General features: G+C 32.9%; 2 protein-coding genes and 1 long non-coding RNA gene across 10 annotated transcripts; 2 read left to right on the forward strand and 1 right to left on the reverse strand.

The window, feature by feature from the left end:
- Positions 1–3,708: 3,708 nt before the first annotated feature.
- LOC102621538 (protein ZINC INDUCED FACILITATOR-LIKE 1) lies at positions 3,709–11,374 on the forward strand. Of its 3 annotated transcripts, none has more exons than XM_015528143.3 (18): positions 3,709–3,858; positions 4,026–4,215; positions 4,882–4,922; positions 5,276–5,336; positions 5,467–5,569; positions 5,696–5,798; positions 5,885–5,938; positions 6,024–6,086; positions 6,196–6,245; positions 6,335–6,410; positions 7,158–7,355; positions 7,844–7,931; positions 8,884–8,969; positions 9,097–9,204; positions 9,920–9,964; positions 10,077–10,165; positions 10,684–10,727; positions 10,943–11,374. In XM_015528143.3, the coding sequence occupies exons 2-18, from the start codon at positions 4,056–4,058 to the stop codon at positions 11,032–11,034; spliced, it is 1,461 nt and encodes a 486-aa protein (XP_015383629.2). In that variant the 5' UTR covers positions 3,709–3,858; positions 4,026–4,055; the 3' UTR covers positions 11,035–11,374. The 3 variants fall into 3 exon arrangements, with proteins under 3 accessions (XP_015383629.2, XP_015383630.2, XP_006471270.2); XM_015528144.3 differs by having other exon boundaries at positions 3,732–3,862; XM_006471207.4 differs by lacking the exon at positions 3,709–3,858 and having other exon boundaries at positions 4,165–4,215; positions 5,276–5,332.
- A 279-nt stretch (positions 11,375–11,653) lies between these two features.
- Positions 11,654–13,252, forward strand: LOC127902771 (uncharacterized). The gene is made up of 3 exons (XR_008055347.1): positions 11,654–12,330; positions 12,467–12,511; positions 12,710–13,252. It is a non-coding gene; the product is annotated as an uncharacterized LOC127902771 (long non-coding RNA).
- A 237-nt stretch (positions 13,253–13,489) lies between these two features.
- Positions 13,490–21,011, reverse strand: LOC102622036 (disease resistance protein At4g27190-like). 6 transcript variants are annotated; one of them, XM_052442714.1, is made up of 6 exons: positions 17,323–21,008; positions 16,529–17,008; positions 14,978–15,811; positions 14,751–14,846; positions 13,844–13,970; positions 13,490–13,736 (listed from the first exon to the last, which is right to left on the reverse strand). In XM_052442714.1, exons 1-4 carry the CDS (start codon positions 20,215–20,217, stop codon positions 14,808–14,810), a joined length of 4,248 nt encoding a protein of 1,415 aa, XP_052298674.1. In that variant the 5' UTR covers positions 20,218–21,008; the 3' UTR covers positions 13,490–13,736; positions 13,844–13,970; positions 14,751–14,807. The 6 variants fall into 6 exon arrangements, with proteins under 6 accessions (XP_052298674.1, XP_052298677.1, XP_052298676.1 ...); XM_052442717.1 differs by lacking the exon at positions 13,844–13,970 and having other exon boundaries at positions 14,978–15,751; positions 17,323–21,009; XM_052442716.1 differs by lacking the exon at positions 13,844–13,970 and having other exon boundaries at positions 14,978–15,763; positions 17,323–21,009.
- Between the last annotated feature and the right edge of the window lie 267 nt (positions 21,012–21,278).

The following is a 21,278-nucleotide window of genomic DNA, read 5'->3' on the forward strand; positions in this document are numbered from 1 at the left end:
ATTTGAATTAAATAACGTGATAAAATAAGAGTATGAAAAATTATAATACTTTTGGTAATAGAGCTACTCGATTAAGAAAAAAAGTACCATAATATGTATAAAAAATTGAAATAAATAGAGTATAAAGTGTTAAATGAAATTTGATAATGAGTGTAAAAATTAACCTAATATTTAAAAAAAATATAGTTAAAAAGAGTGTAAGGTTTTAAATTAAACATGTCAATGATTCAATTTAAAAATAGTAAAATGGGGGTACCGTGAAACAGGGGCAACATTGAGTAAAAACTTTATAAATATTATATGATATAAGGTGTTAAACTACAATGTACCTTTAGATACAGGTAGGAATGTTAAATAAAAATGAATGAAAGGGTTACATAAAAATTTGTCACAAAAGACAACAGAAGTAGTATGATACTACTGTTGTAACATAATTGGACCCGTCCTTCTTATTATTATTTTTTTTGTCAGATTGCGGACAATTGACACATGCTTATGAACTTTGCTTGGTGGACCCCTGAATTATTTGTAACTACTTAGATTTTCAAATAATAAATATCATAATTTACAGCAATGCTATTTTGTCCGTGGTGCTGGTGTCTGATTGCCGTTTTAGTTTTGCCTATTTTGGCGCCACCACACGTAGGATAAAGAAAGCATTATTTTCCTTAAATAATATTTTATGTAGATTATTATTTTTTAATTCTATTATACACATTATTAGTGATATTATATAAGATATTATAATTATAATATTTATAATCGTACTAAATAACTAAGATTATCATTATATATTAATTTATTAAAATATTTGTCTAAATATTTTAAATTTTTTTAATATTTAAAGTGTATTTATTCTGCTTACATTTTGTAAGAAAAAAACTGTGTCACTCAATTAATAATTAAAAAAATACTGAAACTAACTTTAATAATATTTTTATAAAAAATTAAATTCTTACACTCAATATTATAAATGTAAAATTTCTCTCGTAAGATCAAATGTCCATTGGTATGTAGATTATTCTCAATCGTCTGTTCTGGTCTCGGTCAGGTGAAAAAATCAAATTATGTTTTTGCTTCTTTTTATCTTTTAACTTAAGCAATCGATGGCGAGTTTCATTCGTAATTTGCTTCCTCCACTTGCCGATCGGTTCGTGGCAGGTTCGTGGCATTAAGCCAAATAATGTTGTTATTATCGTCACATCGTCAATTGATTTTTTTTTTTCATACGGCTGTTTTGAGTTTGACGCCCGCAATGATGTCAGTGCTGTGCATGTGCATGAGTTGGCTCCCCCATCTCTTTGCAACCGCTCCATTAATTTTTGAACATTTTTACAATTTTGTTGGGATACCACACAACACCCATACAAGTAAGTCTCCGTAAATTACATTTAATATAAATTACGGCTAATAAAATTCATCAACCGCCCCATTTGGCTCCACGGCTCTGTTACTCATTTTTACACTGAAATTTTTTATTGTAACTTAAGAAAATTTCATACATAATATTCATAGTACAGTTTAAAAAATCTATTCAAAAATTTTCTTCCACACTAATAGTAGGGAGGTGTTTAGTGTTTACCATATCCAAATATTTAAAAGGACAATAAACCCACGTTGGAGATCAAATTCAAGTCTTCAAAATTGACGGCGTGACTTCTACCAGTAGGTCTTCGCCCCGGTCGCTCAATGGATGCTCCATTAATTAGACCTCAATTGAACATCAACTTTTTCAACAAGGAGTGATAAATAAAAGAAATATAAAAAAATCAAAACCAAATTTTAAAATTAAATTATATAACTCGATTTGATAGAATCACAGGACATGAGAATCACGAGACTCCAATTTTTTTATTTTACTTTTTGTAAAAAAAAAAAGTCAAAAAACACATCTGGCTGTATGCTTTAATAATGAGGGGGATGTTTTGTTTACTTGGTCATTGCCAAATTGACATTTAATACGGCTTATTCATCTACGGTCCACAAGAGTAACCACCACATTTTTTTTTCCCTCGCCAATTACTATCCATTTTTTTTTTTACAATAATGCTAACGTTAGAATCTTAATATTTGAATTTAAAAGATCTCAATATGTTTTTTTTTTACTAAGTACTAATTGATATGATATTTCAATTAAAACTGTCACATTATGTAAAATATTAATAACTAATTAATCTGATGTGGTACTTATAAATAAATTGTCTAATTACCAATTCTTTTTTTTAGATTGTCTAATTACCAATTCAAAATCACATTAAAATTCAGATAAATATTTTTTGTCACACATTTTTAAAAACATGTTGGGGATTTCTTTTGGAAGGCTTGAAAGTAATTTTAAAAAATTAAAAGCTAATTTTAGTATTTTGTAGACTTTTTAAAAAATCAATTTGAGTAAAATCTCACATCCTATGGTAAATTTTAAAAAGTAAGGAATGAATAACTTTTTTTTTCTTTTAAAAAGGAGTAGCATTTTGAAATCTGATTTTAAGATACAGTTTCATAATTAAAACAATTGTGTGTGTATTATAAAAATATAAAATTATCCTTATCAATTAGAAAAATAAAATTATTAAATTTGAAGAGATTATTGTTATTACTAATTATATTGAGATAACAAAATAAAAATAAAAGTAACAAAATAAAAGATTTATTTTAGTTATCAATTATTTATATACACAATAATATATATATATGTTTATAAATATGTAAAAAAATTTATTCAACATACTATTTATTTTAGTTATTTATATTTTTACAGCTGTTTAATAAAAAAATTTAGGGAAAATATCCACCGTCCACCTATTTTTTACACCTTTTTTAAAAATACACAATTCCTTCATTTTTTGGCTGGAATCCACCAAAAGTTACATTTTTTTTTCACTTTTCCACTTCCGTTTGGAATCCGTTAAGAAAACTAACGGAAACTTTAAAAAATGACCATTTTACCCCCAAAACGAAAATTACAATTTCACCTTAAAAATTACAAAAAATAATTAGATTAAATCTAATTATTTTCCCCATCGGTCAATAAATAAATTAATTCCATAACCATCAAATGCATGTTTTTTTTTTAAATATATCTGTAATTAGAATGCTAAATTATAACAGTAGTATTAAAAATAGCCCAATCTCACAAATCATCAATTGAATTTAAGATAAGTAGAGTTTTATTATTAATTGAGTTATAATCTCTAGTAGTTAAGATTTTTTTGTACTTCATTAAAGTACCAATAATGATATTCATCATTAAATCTTATTATTTTTGGTATTTTTTAAGGTGAAATTGTAATTTTCGTTTTGGGGGTAAAATGGTCATTTTATTAAGTTTCCGTTAGTTTTCTTAACGGATTCCAAACGGAAGTGGAAAAGTGAAAAAAAATGTAACTTTATGTGGATTTGAGCTAAAAAATGAAGGAATTGTGTATTTTTGAAAAATGTGTAAAAAATAGGTGGACGGTGGATATTTTTCCTAAAATTTATTAAAAACATATAACATTTTTTAAATTTACTACAATATTTTTAAAAATAAATTTTACTAAATATAGTTAAAGATATTTATCTAAAGGTACAATATTACTAAACTGACCCCAAAACAATAGAGTAGATCGTAAACACAAAATTACAGTAATAATGAGATGGATGAGTCATAGAAGTTACTAGTCAGTACAAGTTCCCGCCCGCGCAATCATGATGCCACGTTTTTTGTTATATATAAATACGCGCACACACAAACATATCTGGTATTAAATAGATGGCATGCATTTTTATTAACACACGGTAACAAAGCAAAATCATCTGCGTCTGCGAGTGAAGAGAAGAAGGAGGAGAAGGACAAGGAGAAGGAAATTCTCTTTTTATGTATGTTGTATTTTTTTATTTTTTATTTGGCTTTAATGCGTAGTCCACCTTTGCATGAGATGCCATGTGAGACGTGACAATACGAACAGATTCTGACATATATATGTGTATATAATTGTTACCCATTTTTAAAGAACTGCTGATGAGTTGTATTTGTATTTTGACAGACGCAGAAGAGTTTCTTGAGCTGAGATTCAATGGCTGCAGGGGAGGAGAAGTTGAGAGAGCCATTTTTGAAGAACGAGAAGAGATATTATGAGAATTGCCCAGGGTGTAAAGTTGATCAACTTAAAGACACGAAAAGCGGTTTGCCTATTACGGAACTGTTTTCTATATGGATTATTGTGCTTTGCACTGGTAAATTCTCGCTTTTTGCTTTAAAGGGCTGTTTTCTTTTTCTTTTTTTTCCCCTGTTTATCTTGCAAATTTATCAAGTTTTAATGATTTTTTTGGTCAAACAGGGGATCGGTGATTTTTATTTTCTGCATTACATGTTTCTTGGAGTGTAGTGCTTTTGGCATTATTATTGTGGTTAGTTTAGAGGTTGTGAGTGAATTGGGCTCATTGAAGGAGATTAATTGAGTAATAAAGCGAATTAAAACGATTTCCTTCGAGTTTGAGTTCGCATTTCTACCTCAATTTGATAGTTTCTACCCATTAGGTTCTTATAAAACTTAACGGAGGTAGTTGGTATTACTCCTCTGGGTTTGGCATAACAAAAGCTAAGCAGAAAGGTGGTGGTTCCTAGTCACCGTGATGACAATTTTTTAGCTTGCTATGTTAATTGAGTGATTGTTGTGTACACTGCATAAAGTGTTGGAAACAAGTTCTGTTGTTGATTTAATGTAGTGTCTCTTTTTGTTTATGGTTGTTACTTCATCATTGCAAGAGCTCAATGCTCTGTTGCAGCACTTGGTTGGTTTGCTGCATCACTTGTTTGAGTAGCTGTTAAACTTTTCTTACATTGTGCGATTAATCTTGTATATAGTATCCCTTATGCCCTTCTTCTATTCAATTTTTCAGCGCTGCCGATATCGTCACTCTTCCCGTTCCTTTACTTTATGGTGAGTTAAACTGCTTTGTTGTTCTATATACAGAGCAGAAGAGGTAATCTGTTTCATATTTTTCTATAATTAGTTTAGTAATGTCATTGTTCTACATTTGATCTCTTTTCCTGGACAGGCCTTTCCGCATTTAGTAGGATCAACTTTAGTCTTATTGTATTCTCAATGATTTTGCTTCTAGTTTCATGCAAGGGTTCATATAATCTGCTGTAATGCTTTATAGAGATCCCTACATTAGACGTGAAATTACTAGCTTGAGAAGCTAGAAATATAAGAACACAAAGCCTAATCTGTCATATTTGATCATTGATTGCACTTTTAAAGTAGTCTTTTTGTTTATTACCTATTTTCAGATTAAGGATTTTCAAATTGCGAAAAGAGAGGAAGATATTGGCTCCTATGCTGGCTATGTGGGTGAGCTTGTTTTCTGTTCTTTCTCTTTCATGACACGAAATCTAATACACTACTGTGCTTATAGCGTCATTCATTATCATTTTTCAGTTCTTCAAGAATTTATCCTAACAAACCTTTTGATACCTTGTAGGGTCTTCATTTATGTTTGGCAGAGCTTTGACATCTGTTTTCTGGGGATTAGTGGCTGACCGCTATGGTAGAAAACCTGTTATAATAATGGGGACTGCCTCAGTGTAAGTGACTGCTATTTTCATATCAAACTGAAAAATGATACTTTGGCAATTAGTTCTGGATTACTTTATTTTCAGACACTGCAGATCTATTCTTTCTCACAACGTTCTGACTTAAAATGGTCTCAGGGTTATTTTCAACACTCTCTTTGGGCTCAGTGTGAATTTTTGGATGGCTGTACTAACAAGGTTTCTTCTTGGGAGTTTGAATGGCTTACTTGGACCAATAAAGGTATTTACAATTCGTACTGTATGTCATTTCTTCATTGGTTTTCTGATTTCCTGTGAATATCTATGCTTAACTTCTTTCATGACCAGGCATATGCATGTGAAATATTCCGTGAGGAGCACCAAGCTTTAGGACTGTCAACGGTGAGCTTACAGGTCTATGTATGATTTAAGATCTTAAGAAAATTATTTCAGCGTCGGAATTGAGAACTATGTGTGATTGATTCAGGTTAGCACAGCATGGGGAATAGGATTGATTATTGGTCCAGCACTAGGTGGTTTTCTGGCTCAGGTACTCCAATGCTTTGATCTTGTGTGCTGGCAAATACATGTGGCTGCATCCTTTTCTTTTTCCTCCTTTTGCAGTATAGTTCTAATGTTTCTCTTAATTTTGGAATCAGCCTGCAGAGAAATATCCAAATTTATTTTCAAGCGAATCTCTGTTTGGAAAGTAAGTGAATTTTTACTGCTTGATTATTCTTTTGAACTTTTTCTGGAGGGTTCTTTAGGGATGATGGTCTTCTGAAAAATGTTGTGCAGATTTCCTTATTTCTTGCCTTGCCTCTGCATATCACTTTTTGCTTTTGGGGTAACCATTGCTGCTTTCTGGCTTCCGGTATGTTAATTTTTGTTATTTATTTCTAGAGAAATATCTATCAAATATTTGTCAGGCTATAGAATTGTCGATTTGACCATTTAGTTTTCTTAAGTGGGATGTACTATTAAGTTACTCTTTCATAAATATCAAGATTGTCTGAATGTGTAATAACTAGTGTGAGTTTGAAGTTGATCTCATAAGTTATTCTCCGTCAGCTTCTTCTTTGACAGCTAGATGTGACTTTTCTCTGCCTTAATGTTTTGTGAGACTCTCAGGAGGTAAAGCGTGTATATGCAGGACTGAAAGGAGTACAGTAGGAGTTATATGCACAATGACCTTTTTTAAATAGGAATTTTCTTTTCTGATACCTTACCCTTGCCTGATCTATCTTCACACCTCTCACTATTCCTCAAGAGTCATAGATCTTTGATATTACAACAATCATGAACAAATTTGAAATATATTTGGGAGTGTTTAGCCTCTAATTCTCAATTTCTCTAACGTATTACAATAATTGCCCAAAAAAGTTGTTTTCTCTTCATTTATGCTCAAGTTCCTGATTTTTGATTTGCATAAAAGATCCATGGGTATCTTGGGGTTAGAAAGGTTATAGAGAACCATTAAATTTTAAAACATCTTTGTTCATTGTTTGTTGAGTTTTTGGAGACATATTAATGTATGTATTACACATGCTTGTCTCATATTTACTAATCTGAAACCATAACATGCTATCAGTTTGTCCTAAAATATGTTTGGTTATTGCAGGAGACATTGCACAGGCACAATGATGATGATGATTCATGTGATGTCTCATATGATGCTTTGGAATCTGCATCTGCAGAAGTTAAAGAAGAAGAAGGAAGAGAGGCAACACCTAAGAAAAGCCTCTTAAAGAATTGGCCCTTAATGTCTTCTATAATTGTCTATTGTGTTTTCTCACTTCATGATATGGCTTATTCAGAGGTATAATTCTACTTCATTTAAGATATTTTTGGCGTATTCATTGAATTAGTTCTTAGTTATCAATATGTTGTTTTTTTCTTCACTTTTCCCCATGAATATCAGTGTTAAAATTGAAATGCCTTTTGTTCTGCCCTTAATAATGATCTGTATGTCTGCATCCATTTTTAGATAATAACATATATATGGCTATAAGTATTTGTCCTACTTGTGATGTGTTGGATATTGTCACGGTTTACATAATCTTTCAAAATTTGATTTCTTATGACCATTCATGCTACTATTTCATATCCAAAGCTTCTAGCTATGAAGGGGTATTAATACTACTGTAGTTGCGCTGAGCTTCATATGCAAAGAAACTATATTTCTATTTCTATTGGTTACTATATTTCTATTTCTATTTCTATTGGTTATCTTTCTTCTATCTGTGTACATTTTATTTTTACTGATTATCAGACCGGCTAAATGTTGTGACTTTTTTTCTTCGACAGATATTTTCATTGTGGGCTAACAGCCCTAAGAAGCTTGGAGGTCTGAATTACTCAACTCAAATGGTTGGTGAAGTTCTTGCTATAACAGGTACAAAAGTGGACACTCATATTCTGCCTTTTAAAATTGATTATCGTTTTTTTCTTTAATTTTTTTTTTACTATTCAAATCGAACGAACTCTCTTAGGTTTGCAGACCACTTATGAGGAGGCATTTTCTGTGCTAGCAATGTTTTGTTAATGGATAACAGATGCATTTATTGTGATAGATTACTGATAAGATGGATACCTGATAAGATGGACATTAATAAAAAATGAAGAAAGACATTACAGGAGTAGTTAACATGCTAGTTCTTTGTTCTGTCTTGCTCGAAAAAGACAATTAACTCCTTGACCACCAATCTCTGCAATTATCAACCTAAATTGTCACTGAAAAGATGAATTCTATCATCAAGAATCAGTCACATGATGAGTCAAACAAAAAAAAAAAAAGAAGGAAATCAGTCACTTGTACTGACGTGAACTACTAGCCTTTTGATCTTAGCTGTGAAAGTGAAACCCTTCAATCCATGTGTTTTGAACCCTTAAAACTGCCACTGTCTCTGTCTTCAATAGCTTTCCTTTTAGTTCTGTGAAAGAAATATTGTCAGCCCTTTTTCCTTCAGCATTTCTTCGTTTACCATCTCTTTCTTGACATTCTACGAGAACAATCTTTGTGAAAAGGCAGAATCTCTTTTCATGGAAGGTGTCGCATAGAGAAGACAAGGACCTTGTTAGAGTCTACATACTATTATTTTCTTTTCTTTTTGTTTTTTAGGGCTTAAATACTATTATTGGGCCCTTACTTATGGCCTTAAGCTTTTATGTAAAGTGGCTCAGCTTGATTAAGTGGCCTTGTATTTTAATCCTTCTGCCACGTTGATTAAGTTATATAATAGGTTGTACTTGTATTATTGTATCTTCAAGTGCTCTTTTCTAAGTTTTAAAATTTATGGATTGCTCTACAAATATGCTTGACAATGGTCCTCTTATTGAAATAACAGGTTTCAGCCTCCTTGTTTTCCAACTTTCTCTATACCCATTTTTGGAGAGGATTCTTGGGCCAATAATGGTAGCACGCATTGCAGGGGTAAATTTTGAGCACAGTGTAGCATTTATTTAGTTTTTTTTATTTGAAAGAGCATTTAGTTAGTTTAACATATATGTTTGAAAACTTTTTTCTTTATGCTATTGGTTACGCAATTTCTTCTTTACAGGTATTGACCATTCCTCTTTTGACAAGTTACCCTTATATAGCAATGTTATCGGGGTTCGGCCTTGCCTTCTTGTTAAATTGTGCTTCTGTGGTGAAGAATCTTTTATCCGTAAGTTGATATACTTCTTAGACTATGATTATGCTGTAAACTATTTTCTAGTAATTGACTACTGATATCAAGCAGTTCTAATTGGTGAAAATTAATGGGGTTAATTGTCAGATGTTTACAAACTACTTGTTTCCTCGTCAAATAATTACTGCACTCTTAAATGGAATATAACTAGGTTATACATCTTGACATCTGTATCTGTAATTTGTACTTCAGTTGATTAGTCAATAAGAGGTGTGATTCTTCTGGAATGACTAAATTATACTTTCGGTATGCTTTCTGAGCATAGGTCTGTAGCAATTAGATAACTATAGATTGTAGAAAGTGGATGTATTCCCCTTAGATACGTTGATTATCTGGTTGTTTCGTTGCAGTAAGAATGAGTATAAGTTATGAAAATGGGAACATTTTCCAGAGCAATTCCCACTCATCGCACAATGAGCATAAATTATAAAAAGTAAAATTATATTGGACAATATGTATCCATGCATGAGGAAGCATATTTCACGTTGGTGAGAGGTTCGTTAATTCTCGACTTATTGATCTCACTAGAAGTTTGGAACAGTGTCTTTTCATCTTTCTGGACTCAGAAATCGGAGTGATTTAGTCTGTCAATAATGCTCTGAATTAATTCAGATTCCATATTTCTAAAATCATTGCCTTCATATCTTGTTTATAAGTGTTTGTAGTAACTTTTCGATTTTTTTATAACTAGGTATCTATCATAACTGGATTATTCATTCTGCAAAACAGAGCAGTGGTAAGAGTTTTAACCTATACTTTCAGTTATGTCATTTCTGGTTTGTCAAGTTATGGTTCGCCTAAAGTAATATATATATATCGAGTTGATCTGAAAACGTATGGCTCAACAGGACCAGGATCAAAGAGGAGCTGCTAATGGAATTGCTATGACTGGAATGTCACTTTTCAAAGCTGCTGGTCCAGCTGGAGGAGGTGCTCTGTAAGTGTCCTATTGATTTCTCCCAATTGTTTTAGGTGATAATGAGTCTGCTAGAAATGATTAAACTGTATGTGGACAATGTAAATTAACTCGTAAGTGCATTCCTAGCATGAACTGATTAAAGACACTATCAATATGTCCTGTAATGATTAAAGACTCTACCTAGTTGGAAGGGAGCTTAACTCCAGATATGAGATGAATCTCAATTTTATATATGTTAGCTATATCCAATTTTATAGTTAAGGCTCAGTTATACTATTGTCCTAGGTTTGCTAAACAGTTGCATTATGTGAGTCTTATAGATTCTTTAAGCCTGAGAAACTATTCAAGGTCGAATGAGTAGTTAGATAGCATTTTCCCTCTTTTTCTATCATAAAACAGACCATGAGATGCCTGTTTGTAAGCAAACAATTGTTTTGGTCGTTTCGCTTACCCTTAAATCAAGATATATTATTTTCTTAAAAAGAATGTAACACATGATTTGATTGGTCGTGGTTATATAATGTGGCTTTTTGCAGATTTTCATGGGCACAAAAGCGTCTGGATGCTTCCTTCCTCCCAGGTATGATGCCAAAGAAAACTCTCATTATTAGTCTCATGTTGGCTAAACTATAAAAGTGAACTTGAATATATCCTGAAATAGAGCACTGATTGTGTGGTTTCTGAGATGACATAGATGTAGGACGCAGATTTAGACTTGCGTGCCAAGTTTGTTACAATGTTGCATTAGGATATTATGAAGATCGAATTTCTTAGTTGCGTAAATTTTGAGTGCAGGTTCCCAGATGGTTTTCTTCGTTTTAAATGTGGTCGAGGCAATTGGAGTATTGATGACATTCAAGCCGTTTTTAGCTCAGCGCCACGACTAGGGGAAGATCTTTTAATTTTCAGCCATTTTAAGTTTTGGGAATGCTTCAACCAAATTGATTCTTTTGGGTTCCACATCAGTTTTTGGGGCGGCTATAAACTTGTGATGATGATGATGGTGATGATGGTGCTCATACCAGTTGATTTTATTGCTAATTTTCTTTGTGCTGATTAGCTATTACAGGCTATTCTTATTGCCATTTTTACAATGTTACTAATATTTGTTGGTATAGAGTGCCCATTCATTATTGTTTAGAGCCTCTTCATTGTAGATATGAACTCCTCACTCCTGTACGCTCAAATATCAATATTATAAATTATGAGGGTAATTAATTGAGTCAATGCTCGTTTATTCCTTATATTTTGATTTAAGTGTTTACTTATTTCCTATATTTCAAAAAATAAATCAAACACTCTTACTATTAATTATGTTATATTTTTATCCTTATTTGTTTATTTTCTTTTACAATAATATTCTTATAACGATATTCTTGACATTAATTAATTTATTTACAAAAATATTAATGACCAAATTAACCAATAAACATAAATACAAAAGATCTAATATATTTTGTATTTGTCAAACAATCTTACTAATAATTATTTATAAAGAAATTAATATCAGCCAACTTAAAGAATGTTTAATATGTTTACAATAATTTTCTAATAATTATTTTGCCAAATTAATCTTAAAAGTAAAGTAACAATATAAAAGTTTTCAAATCTCCTTGGGGCTTTGAATGGTTTACTTGGACCAATAAAGGTGTTGATTGGGGGTATTTGTTGATAATTCCAATTTAGTTCCTGCAAATAATTGTGCTCAAACTTCTCTTACACCACGAGGCATATGCATGTGAAGTATTGCGCGATCAGCACCAAACTTACTACGAAACTAAAAATGTTACTTGTTTTCTGTACTTGCTTTCGCATGCATCACCCCCACAAAACTGCTTGACGATTGTCCTCATTTTGAACTTACTATAGGTTTCATTCTCCTTGTTTTTCAACTTACTCTGTACCCTTACGTCGAGAGGATTATTGGGCCAATAATCATAACACGAATTGCAGGGGTTAATACTTGGAACACCTCATGCGGCATTTGGACCATTTGATAGTTTGTTTCAAACATATCTGTTTATAAAATACTTTTCTTCATGGTTTTGGTCCCATAACTTTCTATGTATGTACAGGTTTTATCGATACCGCTTTTGACAAGTTACACTTACGTAGCAATGTTATCTGGGTTCAGCCTTGCCTTTTTGATAAACTGTGCTTCTGTGATGAAGAATGTTTTATCTGTAAGTGGATATCCTAATCATTGATCCATATACTTAGGTTATATTATCCACCAGCAAGTATGTATAAAATTATTTTATATCTTATTTATTAGAATTGTTGTAATTCTTTTTTACTTTTCGTGAATTGTAACATCAGGTGTCTATAATAACTGGATTGTTCCTTCTGCAAAACAGAGCAGTGGTAAATATATTTTCTTTTGTTTGTTTAGTACATTTCCATGCTTTCAGCTTTTTCAAATTTTGTATGTGCCAAAGTTTAAATTAATTGGTTGGTTTATGGTATAATAACAGGTATGATAATTTACTAATGAAATTTCTCACTAGTTTGTGAATTACTTGGTGCTAATTAGCTTAATCAGCTGCTTAAACTAAAGTGCAGGTAACCAGATGATTTTTTTCATTCTGAATTCGGTGGAGGCACTTGGAGTAATATTGACATTCAAACCGTTTCTAACTCAACGTGCCCCGTGAAATATTCAAATATATATCAAGCAAATTAAAGCTTGGGGATTCTGTAACAATGGAGGACAAAAATTATATAAGAATATTATTTTGTACAATTTTCATACAACCAGACAGAAGCGAGCATAATTTTTTTATCATAACTCAGATCAAAAGACCTTCAATGATGTATAATATGCACATAAAGCTAGCTCAGAACCAGACATTAGAACTTATGATGAAAGGGAAACATAGATGTTGAGATTGAAAACATAGAGAAAATTTTTTAAAAAGTCTGAAATTTTATTAATAGAAGTTTGAATAACAAAATTAGGGTATTGGACCCTTTTTATGCAAATTCTAAATATTATGTATTTATCAAAATAGGCAAACTTGAAATATTATTACATAATAACGTTCTCCTAACTGAAATAAGAAAAATAAAATAAATCATACTTAAAATCTTATATTTAGAGAAAAAAATATAAAAATATTGAAAATAATAAAAAAATAAGAAAATAACTTAAAACTTTGTAAAATAACTACGAAATAAACAGAATTTCTAGCCGAATAGATACCCGCTCAAGTTATGATCTAGGAGTGATATCCTACTCATCCTATGCAACCATCAGCTGCATCAACTTCATTCCAAAATTAACAAATAAACCAACTGACGCATTGCAAATAATAAGATGAAACGATAAAATAAACCTAGAGATCAAACAACACAAGGTAATATATTAAAAAGCCTATGGGATCAAAACACATCGTACTATGTCGAGAGAGATGACGACTCCTCCAACAGCAGAAAATAAATTCTTTCATTCATTAATTTAAAGTAAATTTGGTGCTCCATCTTCTTCTCCGTCACCTATTACCACCTCTGTCATTGCCCTGCATCCAGCTACCTTCATTGATACGAGCCGCTCTAGACTTTCTGCTGTAGTGGACGGATGTTACAATTCCTTGCAATAGAAAACCAACAGTTCTGTTAGATTCCCAAAAGATATAGATGATCATGGGAATAGACTTAAATGCTTGTAAAATAGTCTTAGAATGTCAAGATATTTACAATGGAGTCCAGTTTGGAGTTGCTTCAATGATTAAGTCTGGACAGGATTAACCATTTTATCAGTGCCTACTTCCCCACTTGTTTCGACCAGTATCCGGCTTGATTTAAGAATTTCTCTTTGTATGAACTATAACCCAGTAGGAGATATGACCAAAAAAAAAAAAAACTTATTTCAAATGACGCACAGGAGAAGAGTTACCTGAATCTTCATCAGTATCCAGACATTCTACAATCACAGAGTAATGAGTTCTAACAGGAAAAACTGAGAAAACAACGTTCTTCTATACTTCTCATAAAACTAGACCAAATTAGTCCCTTTCTTGGTATCCAACGTTTTCAAACAATATTTCCACAATATAGTTTTTCATAGCGAAGAGTTTTGCTTTGATGGTTTAAGGATTTGTTCTAGGCATAATGCTCTGATTAGATTTTGTTTATTTTTAATTTTTTATCCGATGAATGATTTTCAGCTGTTCTTAATTATGTGTTCATAGGGAAGAGCATTTGGAAAGATCATAAAAAAAAAAAAAAGTTTCCAAAGAAAGATAGGTGTGAAGCAAACCAAACCAAATGAACAAACTAAAATAACAGAACAGCAATGATGTTTTCAAGGAATTATAAAATATGAAGGCTTTTAATGAAATTTTATCATACAAAGTATGCAAGGAATTATAAAATTTTAGAAAACAAGGGGAACTCTCAAAAAAAGAAAAAAAAGAAAAAAAATACTCAAATTAAACTAGACTAGAAGACATTCAATGATGCAAAATCTGTCCACAAAAGTCTGAACGAATCATTAAAATTGCATTCCAAATTTAACAGTAAGCCGATTGACCCATTCTAAATAATTCAGATGAAATTGCGAAACAAGCCATGAGATCAAATAAATGAAATAAAAATTAATTACCAGCTGAGGCTTTCTTCTAAAAATTCACAACTCCCAAGTCATAAGAAGCCTATGAAATTAGTAATGGGTAGAGATCACCGACTGCACCGCCAACAGCTGAAAATAAAATTCTTATTCATCAATTTAAACTTTTACTTTATAACAAATATCTTATCTATATTTTATTAAAAAAACAAATTTTGTAAAATGTTTCCATGGGAGATAGAGAGTACTATGTATATCCGTACCTTTTCAGCATGTAATTGTTGTATGGTTGTGTTTAGATCATTATTGGTCCAAAGCAATCGATCCTCTGTCTCTCCATACCAGACATTTACTCTTGGAGGCGTGATTGATTCTCCTGTAGTAAAAATCTTCATCTTGGGACAACCAATCACATGCAAATCTTGTAAAGATGGGTATTTGAAGGTGTAATTGGCAGAGCAAAAACTTGTGAGGCTATCTAAATCAAACAGTTCCAACGTCTTCAATTTGCGGAAAACAATCTCTTCTTTTTCAACTCCATCTTTGTCATTTGTTACCACCTCTGTCATTGCTCTGCATCCATATATTTCTATTGCTACGAGTCGCACCAGAGTTTTTGCTGTGGAGGATGTTACCAAGCGTATCAATTCCTTGCAACCGAAAGCTACAAGTTTTGTTAGGTTCCCAAAAGATACCGATGATGATGGCAATAGAATTAACAGACTTTGACAATGAAATACTTTCAGACTTTCAAGATACTGAAAAATGGGGCCAAGTTTGGAGTCTTGTTTGCACAGCTGCTCCAGATGATAGTGCCAGTACAGCTGTAATTCTTTTATCATTGCCAACTTCCCCGCATGTTTCTCTAAGCATCCTTCCATCGAAAATAGCTCTTCGTGGGATGGAAAAAAAAGCAGTGAGAGCATTTCGAGATTGTGAAATCTCTCAAGTACGTTCCAGATTGGAAAACAAGCTGAGTCATCTGCAGCAATCTCTAGTCGTCTAAGACTGCCAAAAAGGTGTTGTGGGAAATCGGCCTGCAAAATCATCTTCACATCTTTTCCACTTAGTGATAGTTCCTTCAAGTTGGGTACGATCTGATCATCATTAATCATAATAACTAATGAGGTCAATTGATGATCTACGGTAACACGCAGTGACTTTATAATATTTGTTTTATATTATATGTTAAAAAAAATTGAATTATTGATAAAATTTATTTTGTATGTTAATTTAGAGGTAAAGCAAGAAATTAGGGAAAAATAGTTGATTTATATTGGCTCAAAATTATTTTATTGCACAATAATAAATTACTAATTTATTTTGTAAGTTCTTCTATATGGAAAGACTGAGGATTCTTTTATAAATGCTATACCTAAAAAAGTTCATATAATTATGAATCTACCATATTGATCCCTTAGTCTAGACTAGCAAAGATTATTGTATAATAAAAGTTTTTAATTTATTGAGTATTAAATGATTTTTTATATGTTAATTTTAGAGGTAAAAAAGAAATTAGGGAAAAAAGATTGATTTATACTGACTCGAAATTATTTTATTGCACAATAATAAATTACTAATTTATTTTGTAAGTTCTTCTATATGGAAAGACTCAAGATTCTTTTACAAATGCTAAACCTAAAAAAGTTTATATAATTATTAATCTACCACATTGATCCGTTAGTCTAGACTAGCAAAGATTATTGTATAATAAAAGTTTTCAATTTATTGAGCATTAATTTATCGATATTTTGTCATATTTTTCAAAGTTAAAAATAAGCTATGGATAAAAAATCTAGAAAATGGCTTCATACCTTTTCCAATGGCAATAGGGGCTGTTGTGCAGGAATACCAAGTTGATCATTCCCATTATTCTGCGATAAATCTGCAGCGAATATCTTTAATTTGTCACAACCATACACTACAAGAGTTTCTAGTGCGGGCCATTCCCAAGTATGCATTCCAGGGTACAAAAATCTAAGTTTTGGTAGATCATGGAGCATCAAAGTGGTGAGCTGTGGAAAGACAAAATGAGGGATCACTTGATCTGCTCTGTTTTCAGAAATGATCTCCTGTAAATCCTTACAGTCTCGTATATCTAGGTGTTGGAGCTGCTTAAGGCTTCCGATCATAGACGCTGAAAATATGTATTTCAGTTTGTGACACCACCACACAACTAATCGTGTTAAACTTTGAAAGTGAGGAAACATGGCCGCCGGAATTTGATTGTAGTGCCAAATCTTGTCGACATTAATATCAGATATCTCCAAAGCCTCCAAGTTAGGCAACGCAACCTAAAAAAATAAGAATTTCTCGTTAGATCCAATATCCATATGGGAAGCACTTGTTGAAATTTTCTTCTTTGATTACAAATTAATGCAAAGTCAGAATCAATTTCCAACTGACAGCTGAGAATGCATTCTAATTCATACTACTTGTTAAGAGCTCAATTAGTGAGCGCGTGAGATTCTTTTTATCCTTTTTTTTCCATTTTCTTTCAAATCTTTAAATGATTTAATTATTTTCCACGTATGACATCAAAACAGAACGCATGATAGAATAAAGTCTGTTATATATATATATATAAAGAAAATGTTAGCCTACGCACCTTCTCGTTGAAAAGCAGAGTTGAAATGTCCAAAGTGATTTCGCTGGAGCAATACATAGTCGTCGATTCCTCTTGTGACACTTGTCTGTTCGGTGATGCAGAAGGAGTCTCCACCTCACGGCGGCAAAAACTTGTAACCTCTGGAAGATTCCCCAGACTCAAAGATCTTAATTGAGCAAACTCTATCTTCTCAATTGCATTATCAACTTCTTCCCCAATTGCAAAAATCTCTTTCATCTTGCTGCAATTAATAACTGCAATTCTCTCAAGTCTTGGAAGGCATTTTGAAGTAGAGAGCCAAAAGATATTACTCAACTTATCACAATTATATGCTTCTACGGTTTTGAGTTCGTTGAAAGACTCTACTTTGAGCCGATCAACACATATCCTCTCCATGTTGATCAAATTGTGAAGGATAAGTGACTCCAAAAGAGGAAAGGCATCACAAGCGACCATCTCCCTTGAATCGACGATGCAAAAGAAGTCTGGATTATTTTGAACCCAGAGAATCTTCAATTGTGAAAAGCCCTCCGTGTCCAAATTGAAAAGAACATTCTCGATGCCTTGCAGCTTGTCCAACCATAAGCATTCAACGTTATTGATGCCCTGCAATTTCATGGAGCAAATGTCCATAAAATCAAGCTTGAGCTTCAATGCTCTTGAAATCTTACGATCTCTGTCGATCAAAAAGTGCTGCCGACTTTTAAACCAATTTTGTCCAGCAATCATGGGATGTGTGAATAACCCATTTCCAATATGTATTTTGAACCTTTCGAGCTTTCTGGCCAAAAAGCCTTCTGGTAACATACTCTCATTTTTTACATCAATTTCTAGAGTGGTTAGCCGAGGTAAATGCATCAATTCATCAAGGCTAGCATTACTTCTTTTGCTGTTGGCTCTTTCAACCTCCCATTCAATGGAGCAATTACCCATATACAATTCTTCTAATCGGATTAAGCTTGATATGACATTTGGGGCAATAACTTTCAGACGGAAACAGTCTGTTAAATCTAACAGCCTTAGCTTAGTCAGTTGACCCAGTGCTTTAGGCAACTCTACAATATCAGATTGCAAAAAGCTGAGGATTTCTAGATTTTCCAACTTTCCAATAATGGCTATGTCTATGCCTCCCAAAATGCTTTGATTAAGACAGAGTGCCTGAAGATTTACTAGAAGACCAATTGAAGATGGCAATGACAATAACCGCATTCCATTAAAATCCAAAACCCGAAGCTTTTTCGTCCTTTTGAAGAAGTTCTCAGGAATATTAGGCACAGCAAAAGAGTTCTTGGGAGACATGACTAGAAGTTCAAGTTGTAGAGATTCGGACCCTTCAGGAATGTCATTAATAATACTATCTTTTAAAGAAATTGCAAGATATTTTTTTAATTCATCTGCATTTGGCCATTTCCAATCATCCTCATTTCTCACCACAAATCCAATTTTGTCACGACATGCAATTGAAATGGCAACATCGCGAACAACGTCGTGCATAGAAAAGTATTTACTGCCACCATCCTCAAGCAACAAACAAGAGTCTCTTAGTTGATGGACCCATGCATCTAATTTGTTATGTGCATCTTCTAGCTTATGGACACTTTTAAATACACCCAAGCCCATGCTATATTTGAACAAGTCCATAATTGGTGCTGGCGTAATAAGACTACACAGTAAAAAAGTTTTCTTGAGTTGCTCACCTCTTAAGTACTTGTAACTCAGCTCAATTGTTGAGTATGCCTCTGCTGGTACTCCTTCGTCGAAGCTTGCCTCTGAAGGCGTTTGGAGTTCTTGCAAGGCATTCTTCCACACAGGCAGCTCTTTTTTTCTCAGTGCCTTTGCTACTGTGGTTAGGGCAATAGGCAAACCTCCGCATGCCTTGGCTACACTTGTTGCTGTAGATTCTAATTCACGATTTTCCACGTAATCACCTGCCATTATCTTGAACAATCTCCAGGCTTCTTGTTCATTTAAAATGCCAATCGAGAAGTTTTTTTCTGATTCCATCCTTAACAGCACATCGAGATCTCTTGTTGTGAATAATAATTTGCATCCTCTGTGCTCAACTCCAAAAGGAATTCCAATAGTCCCCAAATCAAGAGGTTTCCAGATGTTATCCAGAATCACAAGGATCTTCTTCTCATTCGTCAATCTTTCATATAGTCTACTAGCTCTTCTAGACTCAGCTTCCTCGGACAACTGTAGGCCTAACGTTTCCGCAATGTCCTCTTGGACCTTTTTTATGTCTGGACTTTGGGTAACCTCCGAAAAAGCCACCATATCGTAAAGCTTGTCTTCAATGGCTCGCCTTGCAAACTCCTTCACCAGTGTCGTCTTTCCAATGCCGCCCATGCCGTAGACCCCAATGATGCCGACATCAACATCGATCAATGCATTTTGTATGGCCTTCAAAGTAGAAAGTCTTGATTCGAAGGTCTCGTAGCCTTTGTGAGACTTGAGCCATATATCCTCCGGAATGGTACGGTACGAAATTCTATCATCAAATTTCCCAGCTTCTTCTTTGAGTTCAACAATGGCCTTCACCTTTGTTTCTGCTTCCTTGCTAAGCTGATAGCGGGTCTTCAAATTAGGACACAAGCCCATGAGACATCGTTTATTTGTTGTCTCCTCATCGTCAATGAATTTGGCTGACTGCTCAATGGTGTTGTTCGCACGAACCAGCCACTTCTCAACCTTCTCTTCAATCTTTTCCCCTTTTCTTTCAGCCTCAGAAACCCTGTGCTGAATGCTTCTCCTTTCATCCTTGAGCTTGTCTATTTCTGCCTTGAGATTCTCACCGTTGGCTTTATAGTTACGCAAATAACCAAATCGGCGTTCTGTTGGAGGAGCCAAGCATTTCAAAAATTCTAAAACAACAGTAACAATGCTTTCCACCATCGTGGATCCTTTTTTTTTTTTTTCAAAGTTCTGACAAGAAAATAGACAACGAACGAAACACAGAGAGAGTTAAAAAAAAAAAAAAAAACGAAACAACGAAGATGGACAGTTTATCCGGTTGTGGAAGCGGAGAAATGAAAGAAAGAGTAAAAGCTGTTATGGATCTGGTGAGAAGATGGAAACAAGGAAAAGGTTTCTAGTTCGAGAACTGATTGAATTAATATAAGGAATGATTTAGATAATAGAGGCAAAGGGAACCAATCAAAATAACTGAAGTATTGTGCAGAAGAAAGACGGAAAAAATATTGACTGGTAATAGAGATGGAAAAAATGAAGATATCTTGACACGGTAGAAGTACAAAGGGTAGATATGGAACCAAACAGAGACAACAGCAGGCCACAACAAGATTGGGAATGGAGAGAAACTAATTAACAAAGACTGGAGATTACAACAAAACAGATGCCAAGAGAAAACTTGATCCAGTGAAATTCAAGAGAGCTGACAACAAAAACTGATACTACTTGATTGGGAATTGAAGGCAAAGAGTAGGAGCTGACGAATACGGGGATCAAGAGGGAAAAACTGCTTGCTCGTAAAACTACTTTCAAGCGAATCTGATAAAATTATTTCAATACTAGTGGGCGACTCCTTTTTAAACTGCAGAAGGAGAAAAAAGAAATGTTCTGAATTTCAATGTATTAATTTTTATCCTAATTTATGTTGAGACTCGTAATCTCGTCTCAATGATTAATTAGTAGATAATCTTTCTAACAAGTATGTGATGAATAGATATATTTCTTGACTATTAGTAGGTTAGATATATTTTAGCATAGGAATGAAAGTACAAGTTGTGTCATATTAGAATACAAATTTGACCTAAAAATGTTGTTCTGTATGACCTTTTAATTATTTGTCAGCTAATAATTAAGCCATATAAAAAAATAATAATCTGAATTAGTCTTTAAGTATTATAAATATTTCTTGATTTTTAATTATAATATCATTATTTAAAAATAATTGCTTGACTTACATAGTAAGTCAATAAAATATCTAACAATAG

Source organism: Citrus sinensis, chromosome 5 (genome assembly GCF_022201045.2).
Source record: "Citrus sinensis cultivar Valencia sweet orange chromosome 5, DVS_A1.0, whole genome shotgun sequence".
NCBI classification, from domain to species: domain Eukaryota; kingdom Viridiplantae; phylum Streptophyta; class Magnoliopsida; order Sapindales; family Rutaceae; genus Citrus; species Citrus sinensis.

Excerpts from the sequence above, each read along its gene's own strand:
- LOC102622036 (XM_052442714.1), bottom strand. The coding sequence starts at position 20,217 with ATGGTGGAAAGCATTGTTACTGTTGTTTTAGAATTTTTGAAATGCTTG. Across the intron at positions 17,009-17,322 it reads CTCTGCTTTTCAACGAGAAG|GTTGCGTTGCCTAACTTGGA; the intron begins GTGCGTAGGCTA and ends TTATTTTTTTAG. Across the intron at positions 14,847-14,977 it reads AACAATTACATGCTGAAAAG|CTGTTGGCGGTGCAGTCGGT; the intron begins GTACGGATATAC and ends TTTTATTTTCAG.
- LOC102621538 (XM_015528143.3), top strand. The coding sequence starts at position 4,056 with ATGGCTGCAGGGGAGGAGAAGTTGAGAGAGCCATTTTTGAAGAACGAG. Across the intron at positions 5,337-5,466 it reads CTCCTATGCTGGCTATGTGG|GGTCTTCATTTATGTTTGGC; the intron begins GTGAGCTTGTTT and ends GATACCTTGTAG. Across the intron at positions 10,166-10,683 it reads CCAGCTGGAGGAGGTGCTCT|ATTTTCATGGGCACAAAAGC; the intron begins GTAAGTGTCCTA and ends GGCTTTTTGCAG.